The sequence below is a fragment of the Talpa europaea genome (assembly GCF_964194135.1).
Source record: "Talpa europaea genome assembly, chromosome: 11".
Taxonomy (NCBI): domain Eukaryota; kingdom Metazoa; phylum Chordata; class Mammalia; order Eulipotyphla; family Talpidae; genus Talpa; species Talpa europaea.
This window is the reverse complement of record NC_140078.1, coordinates 21,635,086-21,650,533: the sequence shown is the minus strand read 5'-3', so window position 1 is coordinate 21,650,533 and position 15,448 is coordinate 21,635,086. Positions and strand designations below refer to the sequence as shown.

The 15,448-nt window shown below is 51.5% G+C and overlaps 1 protein-coding gene across 5 annotated transcripts in view; it reads right to left on the bottom strand.

Moving 5' to 3' along the window:
- Positions 1-15,448, bottom strand: part of DLGAP4 (DLG associated protein 4) — a gene marked incomplete at both ends in the record, with an annotated part of 74,919 nt that overhangs the window by 41,756 nt on the left and 17,715 nt on the right. For 2 of the 5 annotated variants that reach the window (XM_084247662.1, XM_084247661.1), the window contains one exon: positions 10,653-10,683. The exons of the other annotated variants lie outside the window; for them this stretch is intronic. In XM_084247662.1, the coding sequence (XP_084103788.1) occupies positions 10,653-10,683 (31 nt within the window). Of the gene's footprint in view, positions 1-10,652; positions 10,684-15,448 lie in introns of those variants that run through there. 5 annotated transcript variants of the gene reach the window in all.

Here is a 15,448-nt window from a genome sequence, read left to right as displayed (position 1 = left end):
TGTTTGGGGCGAGGGCTTTGCCCCACGCTGCCCGGCACAACTGTACATGGTTGGGCTTCATAAATGCCAGCTTTCTGCATCCCATGGGAGCAGCATGACCAGGTGTGGATCATCAATGCAGCCATTTCAACAACACTTTCCTGATCACCTACTGTCTGCCCTCAAGTAGTGGACCTGAATAAACACAGCTCTATGCTTGTGTCTGTGCTGAGGGGAGGGGAGACACAACAAATCATAAGTGTTGAAGCAACAAAACTGATATCATCTCTGTTTTGGCAAGTCTGAGAATTTCCTTCAAAAAAGCATAGAGAAACAGGAACTTGAAACCCCAGCTAGTTAGATAACAGCTAATCTTTGAAATACACAGGCCAACAAAGATACTCTCTCATCAGCTTCCAAGGGACCAGCATCAATTCAACCAAACCACAGAACTAGAAGAACTCCTTCCTGCTAAGAAACAAATGGGGGATCTGAGGGACAGAGCCCCGAAGGGCTTGCATATCAGCCACAGAAACACAAAGACCTGAGAAGCTCCTGCCCTGACAACTGCTCCACCCCGCCCCCCCCCCCCTCCCGGCAGCGGCAGCAGCAGCAGCATTGAAATCAGGGAAAGAAGACTCCCAAGCTCCTGGGTCCTTAGGAAGAAAATGACAGGGGTTAAGGTAAACAGCCACGGTGACAGAAAGTTTAAAAGTCTTAATGATGGAGACAGGGTGCTGGTTCTTACCTTCAGGGAGAATGGAACTATTCTGTGGAAGCAGGACTCAGGCGGCCAGGGTTTCTTTCCCAGGCCAACACAGGCCCAACTCCAGCTCAGCCCTGCCCCGGAAGGATAGGAGTTTAAAAGGCACTAGCTCTCCACCTGGGGCCACACCCAGGTGAGGCTGACTTCACCAGGGAACCTGTCTGACTGGCCGTCTCCCAGACAGAGCAGGCCAGAATGCCACCTCCTGTCTGCAGCCTGGCGCCTCTTCTGGAGGGGCCACACCTCCCCCCCTCCAGCTACCCCCCAGCACACGGGTAGTAAAGCGGTCTCCCCTCATGGGGAGGCCGGTGTGGCCTGAATTCCCCAGAGCCCACCCCAGCCTGGGCTGAGTCTGAAGCAGCTGCTTCCTGCTTTGCCTTTTCCTTTCACTTTGGTTTTTAACCCCAAGTGAAACTAAAGACTGGGCCGATGTGGGAAGGATGGTGGGAGTGCGCACGAGGAGAGTTTAGACTTCCTATAAACTTGACTCACTGGGAAACTTGGGAGGTGGTCCTCAACTCTATGGCTCAGTTTCCCCATTAATAAAATGGGAGGGACTAGGCTAGTGATTTTAAACATCACTTTAACGTAGGCAAACAACAGAACTTCCCCTTCTTCATCCCTGTCACAACTGAGCGTCAAAGGAGCTGTAGAAATGACCCATGAGGGACCCAAAAGGGCAAGGTGTAGGTTGGGACCAAGGGTAGGCAGGAGAAGGCAAAAACTCTGGCTGCTAACTTCTTCCCTGTCTGGCATTTTAAAGCCTTTACCCCGAGTGGGCTCTGGCGTCCCAGGAAATTGGGATAGAGCATATTCAGGAAGCCCCTAGACATCAGTCTGACCCTATCTTGGCACAGCAAAAGGAGACACCCACCAACAGCTGCCTGAAAATCCCCAGCCCTAGGGCTGACCAGGTCATCTGCTAAGACAGATAGCACCTGGGTGTAGTTCAAACTTTAGATTCTCTTCTGACCCAATAGTGCTAAGACCACTAAATCTGTCTGATGGTGTTTTCCCAAAAATCTTCCTGCTAGCCCAACAACAGGAGAAAGAAAGGCAGGGACATAGTAGCCAAGGCAGCATGAAGATTCAGGAGCTCGGTAAATATTTGCTGGATGAATGAGCTCACGGGCCGTTGCCAAGCAGGTGCGGCATGATGCAGTGTGGGAGTGGTCTCTCCCAGGAGACCAAATCACAAAAAGGTCCCAAGTACCCATAACAGACACCCCTCCCCCCAGTTCTGGCTCTACTCCTGCTGCCCCCACCAGCCCACTTCGTTCCTCACTTCCTGCCTGAGACACTTCATTCACCTTATGATAGAGACACTTCGTTGGCTGAGGACTGTTGAGTGACGCTGCTCAATCTCCTTCCCCTCCTGAGGTTGGGTTAAAAAAGTTGATTCTTAACCAAGAAAATGAATTTGAATCCCAGGGTGCTTTACATATGTTTTTAGAATACAAAAGAAGGTAACTTGAAAATATCTGATAAAATTTTAGCTACACAGACTCTTCCAAACAGCAATTCCATGTGTAGGAATGGCTCCCAAAGCCCTGCACCCACTCACATGCACACGGACATGTGGGCAAGGTGCTCCCTGCTGCCCTGCTCCTACCAGCAGGAAGAACCACCTACATGACCTTGAGTAGAGCAGTGGACAGCTAGTGGCTCACCCATCAATGGACTTCTCGTCATGGAAAAGGAGGCCACAGGGAGTAACCTACGACAGACTTGTAAAGCGACAAGGTACAGAACCAGAGGGAGAGAGTATGCCGTTTATGCAATAAAGAGATGCTACTGACATAGATGCCTATATATGCAGAGCATTTCTGGAAGGAAACACCAAAACTGTGCACAACTGTTATCTTGGAGTCTAGGTGAAAGAGATTAATTTTTCACTGGGCAATGTTTTCAGCTAAACATTTCACTGAAATGTTTTGCCTTTTCAATGAAAATATAATTTTATACATGTATTGCCTTTTCAGTAAAAATATAAATTTATACACAAAAAAATAATTCCAGCAAAACACACTCCGACAAGCCTCCCTCTAGGTCTCAGGAACAGACTCCCTGGCTGGAGGAGGGACATAGGAACCTGGATTCTGCAGTCTCCTCATAGGCTGCTGCTCTAGCCTTGCAGAACAGATGGTTAGTCTCTGAGGGCAGACAGGTAGCCTGGACACTCTAGGACTCTGGGTGGGAGAGAAAGTGTCACAAGACTCAGGAAAAACTTGGCCTGAAGCCATAAGAAGGCTTTGAAGAGGGCTTCAAATTTTAACGAATACTGCTGGGAAGTGAGGATTCCCACCAGAAGGGCTAGGGAAATTAAATCAGGCTATAAGACAGGGGAAGGATGTCTCTCAATGTATGATCCCAGCATGTCCCATCCCCTCTCTCCCGCCCCCATGCTTGGTTCCCACTCCTGGGAAGAGTGGGGTTGTGTTAGAATCCTCTCCAGACCTGATATACTAGGATCTGCCTGTACCTCATCTAATATTAAAGGATGCAGGGAAGGTCCCAAGCTCAGCACATGGTCACCGGGCTCCACACCTGTACAGATGGTAATTAAGTATTTGGAGGCTACAGAAAATTCAGGCCAGGATCTTAGGTACAGCAGCACTTAGGCGACTTCCTCTGGGGAGAAGCAGATGGCTTTCTGTTGAAATGTCCTCCCCGTCTTCTTTAATAATTAAGTCATAACTGAAGATCGCTTTTGTCACTTTTGAAATTCAGTTTGCAGAGGCTTGCTTTACCATGATGCTTGAAGCTGAGGGTTCACAGGTTACAAGAGTCTAAATGTAACCCATAGGTCCAAAATATAGGAATCTGGGCCTCCCCGGTGGCGCAGCGGTTGAGCACTGGGTTGCGAAGCTGCCCGCAGCCTCTGCAGCGCCGGTTCGATTCCCGGCTGCTCCCCGGCCACCAGAGGAGGGTCCCACATGGTGCGCAGACCTCTCCTGCCGCCCGCTGCTCCCCTCAGCAGTGTACTTCGGTCCTTCTGCCTGCTCTGCTCCCCGCTCTGGCTCTGGTGAATTCTCTCACCCTCCCGCGCTTCTGACTGTACCCAGTGCATGTATAAACGAAACAAACGAACAAACAAATAAATAAATAAAACATGCCTCTATAAAAGAAAAAAAAAATTAAAAAAAAAAAAAAAAACCAAAATATAGGAATCTGCAGCGGGAAGAGCTCAGGCTGGAGATCAGGAGCACTGGGGGTGAATCCTGACTAGACCTACTGTGGACTCTGGAGGTCGGGAATTCAGGTTCTTCGACTATTCCGCTTGCCACCGTAGGCCCAGGTTCACCATCTTGGAATGATGGCCTTGGTTCACCATCTTGCACAGAGCAGACATCTAAATATTTTTTTAATAAATGAGCAGCTCAGTCAGCCAGCAAATCCTGGAGTGACCTTAGAAAAGTCACTTTCTAGATAACAAGAATAGTAATAACCTCTTAGGATTGTATAAGGATCTACTGAGATAAGGTGGATGAAAGTGCTTAGCCAATGAAAAATAGGCTAGCCAAATATAAGGATCCAGCACCAAGGTGCTAAAGACAAAATAAGAATGGATATACACGAGGATGATCAAATTTAGGAGAAAGCACCTGGCAAAAGGTAAAGCACTAATCAAATGAGCTACAATTGAAAAGGACAGCACAAAATACTTGAGTCTACTCTTTCAATGTCAAAATATTTCTCAGGCTCTGTCTCAAAAAAGTACAGAAATCCCTCATCAAAAGTTTTGTCCAGATTTTGGTATGAAAAGCAATGGTACAGGGGCCTCCCTGGTGGCATAGGGGTTAAAGGCAGAGCTATCAAGCTATCGCCAGCCACTGCACCAAGAGTTCAATCCCCTGCAGCCAGGGAGCTGACCCACATGGCACAGCAGGCCTCTCCTGTATTGCCTGCTGCTCCCTTCAGCAGTGTGTTTCAGTAGATCTGCCTGTTGTGCTCCCCACTCTCTCTGACGAATCCTCTCACACCCCACTCTGCACCTCTGGCTTACACCCCAGTTCCTGTATGCAAAAATGAATCTTAAACACACACACACACACAAACCCACTGGTACAGTTACAATCATATTCTGCAAACAGATGTGTTCAGAGAATATTTGCCAAAATGGACTGACAGAGGGATCCTGAGGGTGTTTACTGGAGGCAAGGGAAGAGTGGGGTGAGGGGAACATGGACGCTGTGCCTGCCATGTGGTTACTATGCCTCATTACCCAAGGCTAAGGCCCTGCTGGGGGCCGGTGGGGGGAGGGGGAGGACACACACAGAGGACAAAGACTGGCTAAGCCAACAGTTTCCAGCTGCACACTGGGACCAACCACTATCTTCCATAGCATCCACTTGGTAAGTACCAATCCCCTCCCGTTTCCCTCTGCCCAACAGGTATCCCTGGCTGCAGCCTGGGAAATCAGACTGAGCTCAATCACTTCACTCTCCTGTGCTGAGCACCTTGGGACAAGTCCCTTCCTGCCTTTCTGGGTGAGTGATTCCTCTGGCTGGGCCAAGGAACACCCTCCCTAGGGGGTGGGAGTGGGTGCTGGATGAGAATCCCAATGGGTCCAGTCATAGACATGCCCACTGTTGACTGGACACTTATGACGCCAAACTCTGGAGGTTGCTCAGTCTGACAAGTAAAACTGCTGATGTGAAGGCCCTTCACTTTGCTCTCTCACACTGAAGAAAGTTTGAGCTGGCAACCAGCCCTGACCTCCTGGCCTGTTCAAAAGGCTGGGTTTCTAGGCTTTAGGGGATATATTTAAATGCCCCCCAACTCAGGGTTGCAAGAAGGCTCATATTCCTGGGACCCTAACAGCTGGATTTCCCTTTCTAAGCAGAATTGAGCTATGGGAAGAGCCAGGGTTTGGAGACTCAGCCTTGGGTCTGAGTCACATTTTCCTTATCTGTAAAACGGGGATGGTAAGTCCACCTGCCTCAGGGTTGTTGTAGATTTCATGAGAGCGCCTGTGGAGGCCCTGGCACAGAGCCTGGTATACAACAGGTGTACAGGCAATGTGCTCAGACTGTTATTTCCTGCCCCAAAGCAGCAACACCCAACATCTTTTCCTCTGGCCCATCAGGCTTTGAGTGAGCTCTCTTCAGGGAGCACAACATCATCCGTCCTCCAACTGGTCCTTCCCACTCCCTGAGCTCCACCCGAACCTCACCCTCTTCTTTCATCTAGATGCTTGCAAAGCTTTCATTTACTCCAGTTCATTTTGCCTGATTCACCTTCTGCTACCACTGCATTAAAACCTTCCATGGACCCGCAAAATTTCTGATTTTCAGCTGATATTCAACATTGCCTACAACCTCCCAGGTGCACCAGATTTTTCCTTAGAGCTGTGATATATCAGCAAAACTAGCCTCACTGTTTCCCTAAATGCATGCTAATGGCCAGCTGCTATACCTCTCCCTTTGCACAAACCACCTTTCCCACCCCACCCCACCCTCACCCCCCCCACCCCCCATTAGCCCCATCCTTTGTCTGTGAATCCAGCCCCCTTCTAGGGACTCTTGTTTCCTCTGGCTCACACTCAGTTCTTCCTACTTAGACAATGCTTTTCCTCAGCAGACACTTAATTACAGACTGTCACGCAGTCTCTCATAATTGCAGGCCTTGTCTCCCTCGTCAGACAGTAAGTTCCCAGGGGCAGAGGGCCTTCCTGTCTGTTCTTTCCCATTCTCAGAGCCTGGTCCACTGCTGGGAGGGCAAGTTCCTGGTCAGAAAGTGATTTTCCGAGCGCAAGTCAGCTCCAGGCTGTGCTAAGTCTAGCTCAGGCCACATGGGACCATTTCTCTTGCTCTTGTCCTGTGAGGAAACGATTCACTAACCAAACCAGCCCTTGGAGCTCCAGCTTTCTATCAGGGGAGCCAGACCAGTGATGTGCAGAAATGAGGGTGAACTGGGCAGGGAGGTGGGAATAAGCTCTCAGTAACCCTGATATGGTCTTGCTCTGGGATCCCAGGCATTTCCTAATCACTACCCCTCCCTGGGCATGCTTCTGCACTATGGAACAAGAAACAGTAATTTTTTTAGCTTTGGCTTATGGATGTGATTTGATTTTAAGGTAGCCTTGGTTCCCTGGAGTGGGTAGATGAGGATCCAGCTGATTCCAAAATAGGCCGAGGGAGGGGAGGTAGCCATAACAGAACTGGGAAGACTGGGAACCTGAGAGGCACTCACATGGCATATACCTCATCAACCTCATTAAATTCCTGTTGATGACCAGATTGCATTCCTGCCCAGGTGTTCAATTCCCCAGCCCTCAACCTGGCCACAGCTGACAGTATCTGCTGCCAGGGCTAAGCAAGGGAAGGGTAACTTGCTTCTGAAAACAACCAATCCTGAAACAAAAACAGATGAGGGGCCCGTTTCCTCACCTGTAATATGGAAATACTGGCACCCATATAATAGAATGTTGCAAAAATACAGTGAAATGCCTCAAGCACAATTCCTGCCACCCAGTGAACAGAAGGGTGGCACCAAGGTTCCCTTGACTACATGGGTTCTCACTCTCCCAATAATCTGTGACCCAGGTATTTTCATTCAACTTGACAGAGGGAAAAAAAACTGAGGCATATAAAGTGCTCAATCCCAGGTGACACAAGAAGACAAGCCAAATTGTATTACAAATCCAGTTTGGCCTTTCAGAGCGCAGCCCCCAGGTTCTCAGAATCAGACTTCTCCGGGGGCTTCTTTAAAAAGTTGGTTCGTGCCCTCAAATTTGCCAAATGAGAAGCTCTGGGGATGGAGCTTAGCAACCTTACGTTTATAAGGATGAGAAACCTACATTTTACACATGTGGAAACAAAGGCACAAAAGGATGAAGGGAACTGACAAGGTCACACTCTTTATCAAGTATGGATCTGGAACTGAATTCAGTCTAACTCCAGAGGCAGTAATCAGAGTCTTCCTGGAGGAGGTAGCCTTTGACAATGTGGGCCTTAAAGGGGAGAGGACACCACAGAGGGAGGTACAGCACAAAAAAAAGGCTTCAAGCAGGAAAGACCATGTAATAATTGCTCCATGTGGCTTGAGCTTGTTGGGGAGTAAAGAAATGGAGCCACTGCTGCAGCCTTCCCTTAAGAGCCAGGGAGAGACATTCCTAAGCCCATCTGAGCTTCTGGGAGGAAAGCCTGCTTTATATGATGTCTACAGAGAAAGTCACCAGCAGTGGCCCCCTCTGGGTGTGTCTGGCTGTTGCTCAGGATGAGAAAGCCAGGGAAGGTAGTGACTCAGTCCCTATCCAGCCTCAAGCTATTCCCATTTAAATTTGAGATGAGCTCAGAGGCTGGGGAAATGTCAAGTAAACCCTCCTTACAGAACAGATGCCAAGCCCAGAGAAAGCAGCCTTAAGCGGGTAGGCCACCCGGCATAAAAAATAAATTTGTGGGATGTGGGGGATGAAACGTCAAGAGGGAGGCCTGGGCTGGAGCCCACCCTGGGAAATGCCATGCGACGGGACATGGAGCAGGTGCCTGGAGTCCTCTGCTCTTCATTCACCTGTGAAACAGGGACACCTCCACTGGCTTCTGACTTCCTCCCAGAATTGTTGTGAGGAACAATGATCAGGAAAGAACCTGGCAGATTACACAATGCCTCACACTGCAAGTGAGAGATTTGAGGATTACTCCTATTATTTATTATAACAGCCAAAAGGTGCTTTCCTGTTACCTGAGCCCCAACCACAGGGGGTGAGGGTTTGATCAGATGTTACTGTGGAGTGAAAGTTCACATTTATTAAGTGCCTACTGCGTACTTTTAAAAATCTATAATATCACATAATCGCCACAATCCTGTAGTGTAAATGTGATTATCCTGAGTCCAGTGGAGGAAAGTGAAGCTCAAAGAAAGCAACCTGCTTAAGATTACACAGCAGTAAGTGATCAAGACCAGTTAAAGCCGCGTGTTTGTGGCTCTAAAATCCACAACTGTTCTATTCCCTGGAACAGTTAAGAGGCAGAACACGCCTGGTAGAACCCCAACTCAAACGCTGCTGCCTCCTGGAAGTCTTTCTGATCTGACAGCTCTGGCAGCACTCTGCACATTTCTCTCTGTGAGCAAGTACACCTTTAACAGGTAAGCAAACACACCAGGTACAAATAGATGGCCTTTGAACTCAAACCTTAGAATCCTCAACTGTCAGAGCTGGAAGCACCTAAAGGACCATGCCTCCAACTCCCACGTTTTCTCAGAAGGAAGAATACGGAGAGAGGAGGACAATTGTCTTTAGTCACATAGCATCTTAGCATCAGAGGCGGAAATAGAACCTTGACATTCTGCCTCACAGGACTTCTTCAGGAATTCTATGATTTCAGAATCAGTTTCAGGACAAGGATTTATTATTCCAGTTTTACAGAGAAGGAAGCTGAAGTCCAGGGAGAAGTAGGGACCAGAACCCCGATCCCCTCACTTCCACACAAAGGACCAAGTTCTCCTACCCACTACAAGTGGTCTATGTAGTGTGCCAAGTCCAGGGCCCACACTAAGAAGTCAACGGGAGTAGAAACGATCATGATTCACTAGTGGGCAGGTGACACCAGGCTGACAGTGACTTCCTCAAAGGCAGCGCCATGGAATAGGGCCCAGTAGTCCTGGTTTGACCCTCTGTGTGTCCCTGGCCTCTCTGGGTCTCATCTATAAGACAAGGAGGCTACACTAGCTCATCATCTCCGTTCCAAAGTTCTCTAACATCACAGGCTTCTTAAGAGCAGACCCCAGCTGTCTGTGGAGCCTCTATCAACTAGGGCCTTTCTTCCCCTGCTCTACAGGGAAACAGGAAAAGCAGCCGGGGCTCAGAACTACTAATAGATTGCCTTTATTCCTAAGTGCTACTGGCTAAGTAGGACCCACCCTCAAGCAATGAGATGGAACATGGAAAATTCAACTGGGTGCCCATCCAGTTGGGCACAACTGTTTTTTTGACAAACTGACAAAGAGCCACCAGAAATCTGGGCATATATAAGGAACAGCCTGCTCCCTGCCCTATTGGAAGGGCAGGTGTATTCCTGAATAGCCAGGTGGCAATGAAGTGCAAGGTAAAACTCTGAACTGTGAAAGCCCAAGCTTGGATCCTTGTCCCAGCTCTGCCATGAAATAGCTTGTGCCCCAAGCAAGCTGCTTTCATTTTGCAGGGCTCAATTTAAAGACAGACCGATAATTCACAAAGCATGCCTACAGATGTTTCATTTGCTCCTGCTGACAACCTTGTGAGGTGGGCACTATTTCCTTTTTACAGATGAAGAAACAGACTTGTAGAGGTCAAAGGTCTCACTCAAAGGCACACAGCTTGAAGCTGGCAGAGGAAGGTTCCAGAGGCCTTAGAATGCCAAACCCAATACTCAAGGGTGGTCAGAATAACAACTCCTCTCTCCCATCAGCCTGACAGAGAGCTGCAAGATCAAGGCAATGCAGACCCTTGTTCACCTGCCCAATCTGGTGGCCTGCAAAGTTCTGGCTACAAACCCCACAGCCCAGCTGCCTAGGAGGCCGCACCCCCTGCAAAATTTCATTACTCAAGTTGGCAAGAACGCAGCCCCCACCCCCAGCCAGGTCTAAATAAACGCCCAGTGATATCACATCCTGCTGGCTCCAAAATAGCCCAGGCCTGCCCACAAGCGATCACAAAGTGCCAGGCCATGCAGGGCCAAGTGGGCAGGGATGCCCAGCCCATGGCACCCTCCACACACTCAAGCAACTAAAGCAGAAGCCTCAGAGCAGAAAGGCCCCCCCCCCTGCCAGACATCCTGGCCCCTCCCTCCTTGCCCCCTTTGTTGGGAGGCCCCACTGCCTCCTGCCCCAGTGCCAGCCCTTGCCCCATGCCAACCCCATGGAGCCTCAGCCGCGGCCAGCCTGCAAGCGGGCTCCGGCCCGACCCAGACACCCCACCACTCACATTGCTTCAAGAGCTCCAGACACAAAGCCATGAGGGCCGGATGGGGGTCAGAGACCCAGAGACCGGCAAAGACAGAAAAGGGGAGAGGGAGAGACACAGGAGCAGAAAGAAAGGGAGACAGGGGGGCTGGGGCAGTGAAAGCACAGGGGAGCCAAGGGTCCTGGGCAAAGCAATAGGCTCAACAGGGGGGTCTTTAGTGCAAGAGAAACAGTGTGGTGAGACCACCAGGCAGATGTGGGGGCACAGAGAGGCAGGACAGCAAAGCAGGGGAACCCCACCCAGACAAATGGGGGGGGGGGTGGCACGGACGCCTGAGAGAGTCCAAGGAGAATCAGCGACAAGGGAAGAACCAGGGCAAGGTAGGGAGGGGCTCTGAGGTCGGGAGTTGAGGAGGTATCAGGGGTCCCAAGGAAAGAGACCCCACGGGATCTTGGAAGTCCCAGGTATATGGGGAACGCTAGAAGAGTAAAAAACCCTGAGGAAAAGGGAGCTCAGATGAGGCAAGACCCCAGGGATTTGGGGGTACAGATGGAGGGACCCCCCAAGGGATGTAAGGGCAGCTCAGAGGGGATCCCTGGGAGAATGGAGGGTGAGCTGAAGGAAAAGCCCCCAAAGATTTGGGGGTGCTCCGAGGACTGCCGAAGAATGGGGGCGCTCAGAAAAAGACTGCGGAATGAGAGGAGCGCTTTGAGGGGGACCGGAGAACGGGGAGCGAGGGAGGGGCTGTGAGGAGCGCGAGGGCAGAGACAAAGAGACAGCGAGCCAAGGAGAGACAAAGCGGACGGAGCGGGGAGACGGGCCCCAGGGCTGGTGGCCGGACAGAAGGACGGAAGCGCGAGCGGGTGGACGGACGGACGGACAGACGGGGAGAAGGGCGGGGGCAGGGCCGGGCGGGGGCGGCGCCCGTCTCCTCGCGGGGCCGCGGCTGCTCCGGGCGGCGCTGGGCGGGCCCCGGGCGTCCGGGCTGAGGAGGCGGCGGCGGCGACGACGTGGACCGGACAGACGGACGGAGTGACGGACGGGCTGGCGGCAGCTGCGGCCAGCGGCGGGCACTCACCCTCCTCCCTCACGCGGCCCGGCCCGAGGCTCCGGTTTTGTACGCCCGAGGGGCGGGGCCTCCGGGTTAAAGCCCCGCGCCGGCCCCACCCCGCCCCGCCCCTCGCGTCAGCCGCGCGCGCGTCGCCCGGGACTCCAGGCGCGGGCGGGGGCGCGCGCAGCCCGCTCGGCACGTGGCCCGCGCGCCCGCGCGGCGGGGTCGGCGCGCAAGCGCGCGGGGAGCTCAGTCCCGCCCAAGCCCTGGCCGAGCGACGGTGGAAGGGAGCGCGCGCCCACGTCGGCGTGCGCACGCCTGAGCACGGCGGGAGGGGGGCCGCCGCCCCTGGAGCCGCCCCGCCAAACCGGTTCCAGCTGGAACCGGACGCAAGCTTCAACCCGGAGGCGAACCCCTAGAGTTCCATCAGTTCACCGCAGCGACACCTCGTCGTTGGGGGCTGCGGAAGTGAAGTTCCGCAGGAGCCGCCTGAGGTGACCTCCACCCTGCCTGGTCAAATAAACCTCAAGCACCACAGCTCCACGCCCGGAGTGTTTCTAGGGGTCCCATTCACAGCAGCCTGGATTTGCTGTTTTCACCTGGAGTCCTCCGGATTGGGCTTGATTCCCCGCACAGCCTCTGGAGGGCCGTGTGACCTTGGACAAGATGCTCTTTCAGCCTCCCTCAGCCTTAGTTTCCTCTTGGGCAAAATAAAATGAGCACACCCACGGTGCCCTGGAGGGCAAAGTGCATGCAGTAGGCGCCATCTAAATCCATAAATCGCTCCCTTCTGGCCTCAAGGCCCTGCCAGACCCCGGCTTCTCGCTTGTGAGCCGTCCCTTCCTCACGTAGTCCTGGTGCAGGGTGGCTCCTTGCTGCTGTTTCATCTCCTGGTCTCACCTACAGTTGGTTTGCCATCCACAGCCCTACCCAAGTCCCTTCCCTTCTCAAATGTGCGTCTCTTTTCCAAACTGGAAAAAAGGATCTCACTAAAGATGATGATACGATGTTTCCAATACCACTGTTGTGATCTTTGCATAAAGGTACAATAATAACAAAAGCAACTGAAGGTTACTGAACCGTTTTGATGCCAGACAGTGCACTAGGCATTTTTAAACCATTAGCTTACTTCTTCCCACTCACAGTCACTATGCTCACCTGTACTATTCACTTAGTATTTAACGTTAAATTGATTTACTTAGAAGCCCTTAAACATAGGCCAGACTGGGTCTTGCTCTGCCCCAGTCCCAGGGCCTTCTGCTCCTCCTTCAACACACCTGGCAGTCTCCTGCCTCCTGGCCTGGTACCATTAGTCCCCCTGCCTAGCAAGCCTAACGAACAGACTCACTTTCTCCAAGTCTGTGCTATGACATAATCTTTCTCCAAGACCTCTACCCATAGCGACCCTGTGTAGTACCACTCCCCTCACTCTGCCAACACTCCCTGGTCCCTTACCCTAAGCTAGTTTACAGTGAACCATGTTTGTGTGTGTTTGTTTTGTCTGTCCCCCACATCCAACAGAAGAATGTACTTTCCATGAAGGCAGGGGTTTCCATGTAATTCACTGATGTGTCTCTGATCCCTAGAACACGGCATGTCTCACTGTAGGTAAACATCTATCCAATGAAAGCGCTGCATGATTGTATACCACCATACTGTAGGGCATCCAAAGTTCGATTAAAGTAACAAATCTATCCTCCTTTGGCCTGACCACTCTGGCCCTGCAGGTTAAGAATGGCCTTTCTTGTTCAAAAATCTCAATCCTGGAGTTTGAGGCCTACCTACCAGTGCTTAAGCCCAGTTACTATTTCCACCAGAAGGCTCAGTGGGTCTGCCTAAAACCTGGACTTAGAATGGTAATCCATGCATTGAGCACATAGTAGGCACTGAATTAACCAGGAGCACCCTGATCCAAAGGTTTGGTAGCGCCCAGGGAGGAAGCCCACCTTCTGTCCACTGCTCTCCATAAAGAAGCGTCTAATTCAACAGCAGAAAATTCTGGTTCCTCATCACTTACTCTGGGAAAGCTGCCTGGTTCATCCCATTACTCTGTCACTCTGGCCCCTGCCCAGGCCTCACTATTTATTGCCTGGACCACTGCACCAGCTTCCAATCCATTCTGCCCACGTTGCCAGATGATTCTTCCTGAAACACCTGTGACCACACTGTATCTTTTTACTAGGATCTCAGACGGCTCCCTCACCACCACACCAGCCCCCTCCTTGACCTACTACTAGCTGGGTGACTCTGACTTGACATTCACCCTCTCTAGGCTATAGTTTCTTTGTAAAATATCTGTAAATGTGTATATGTGTATGCGGTTAAGCTGGGTTAAATTAGGAATATCAAATATGTGCAACCGTTCAGACAGATATCCATAATCTATGGTGGCACACTTCTCTGCTTAACTAAATCTCAGTCCTGAGCTCTGAGGATCAGAGATGACACATGAACTGAAGTCTCTGTAATGTCTGGACGTGCGGGTCTTTGAGATTCCTCTCAGCCCTGACACTTGGGAGACTGGCATGTCCAATTTGACAGTCTATAGTATAATAACCAGAGATTATGCAGGGCTAACTCTGGGAGTGGCCTGGGTGACAAGGCTGATTGGGGGGCTGACTGCTTACTGGAATTTTATCAGTGTCCCTTCTTGTACCTATGGAGGTAGGAATGAATTAGCGAAGAAACTGGGGGAGAAAAGGGTTCTGGGGGGTTGGCAGGGGGGACAAAGGAGGGCAGAGCATTCTGTGATTTGGATGGGATTGCTCACCACACTGATGGGAGAATCTGAGGCACAGGGAGGCGCCAGGACCTGCTCAGAGGGACACGGAAGAGTTGACACTAGAACTCAGGGTCCCTGAGCAAGAAGCAGATGTGCTTCCCAGGCCAGAAATCTATCCAGATCAGCCTAGAGTCTCACATACTGCCAGGGAGTGACCCCACATATGTGTACCTATGTGTGTACCTATATATTATAAACATGTACAGGTGCAGAGAATGCAATTGTAGAGTGGGGGTGTCACCCAGCAGCCTACCCCACCAGGCTCGCTGAGGCTCCTGGGAGATGTCATAGCTTCTTGTGATTCAGAGGGAGTAGGAGAGAGCAGAAAGGGGGGGCGGGGAAGGGAGAAGGACCAGAAATTAAGAGGGAAAAAAGGGATGGAGGGCAGGGGAGAGAAACAACTGAACTAGACAGACAGAAGGCTAAGATGGTGGGGGAGGGAGAGAGGGGAAGAAGGGGATGGAGGAAGGGAGGAGAATGAGCACTAATGGCAGTTGGGTAGAGAAAGAAGGGAGGAGGAGGGAGGGAGGGCTTCTATTTTTTCTTCTTTTCTTTCTCAGAGGTGGAGACAAGAGACAGGATGGTGCAAACTGAGGGCTGATGACCCCACCTCCCATGGTCCCCCTCCTTTGGCTGGGGAAGGGTATGTATATGCAGCCAAGCTGCTGCTTCCCCTACCATCCCCAGCTGGAACTGACCCTGCCTGCCAGTCACCTGCCAGAGCTATTTCTGGAATGTGGAATCTGGGTCAGAAAAGGGGAGGGAAGAGGGGGAAAAGGCTGCGGTGCTGGCAGCTGGGAAGCTGGCCAGCTCTGAGTGGGTGGGCATGCAGCTCCACCCTCATGGCTGCTTCAGAGGGGCTCACCCCTTCCAGGCACTCACTGCCTCAGTAACCACCCTCACCTGTTTCTCCCCACTAGCCTGCATGTGGCCTGAGTGCACACATGCCCTTATGTGACAAAGTACTTTCATGACCCTCAGCAA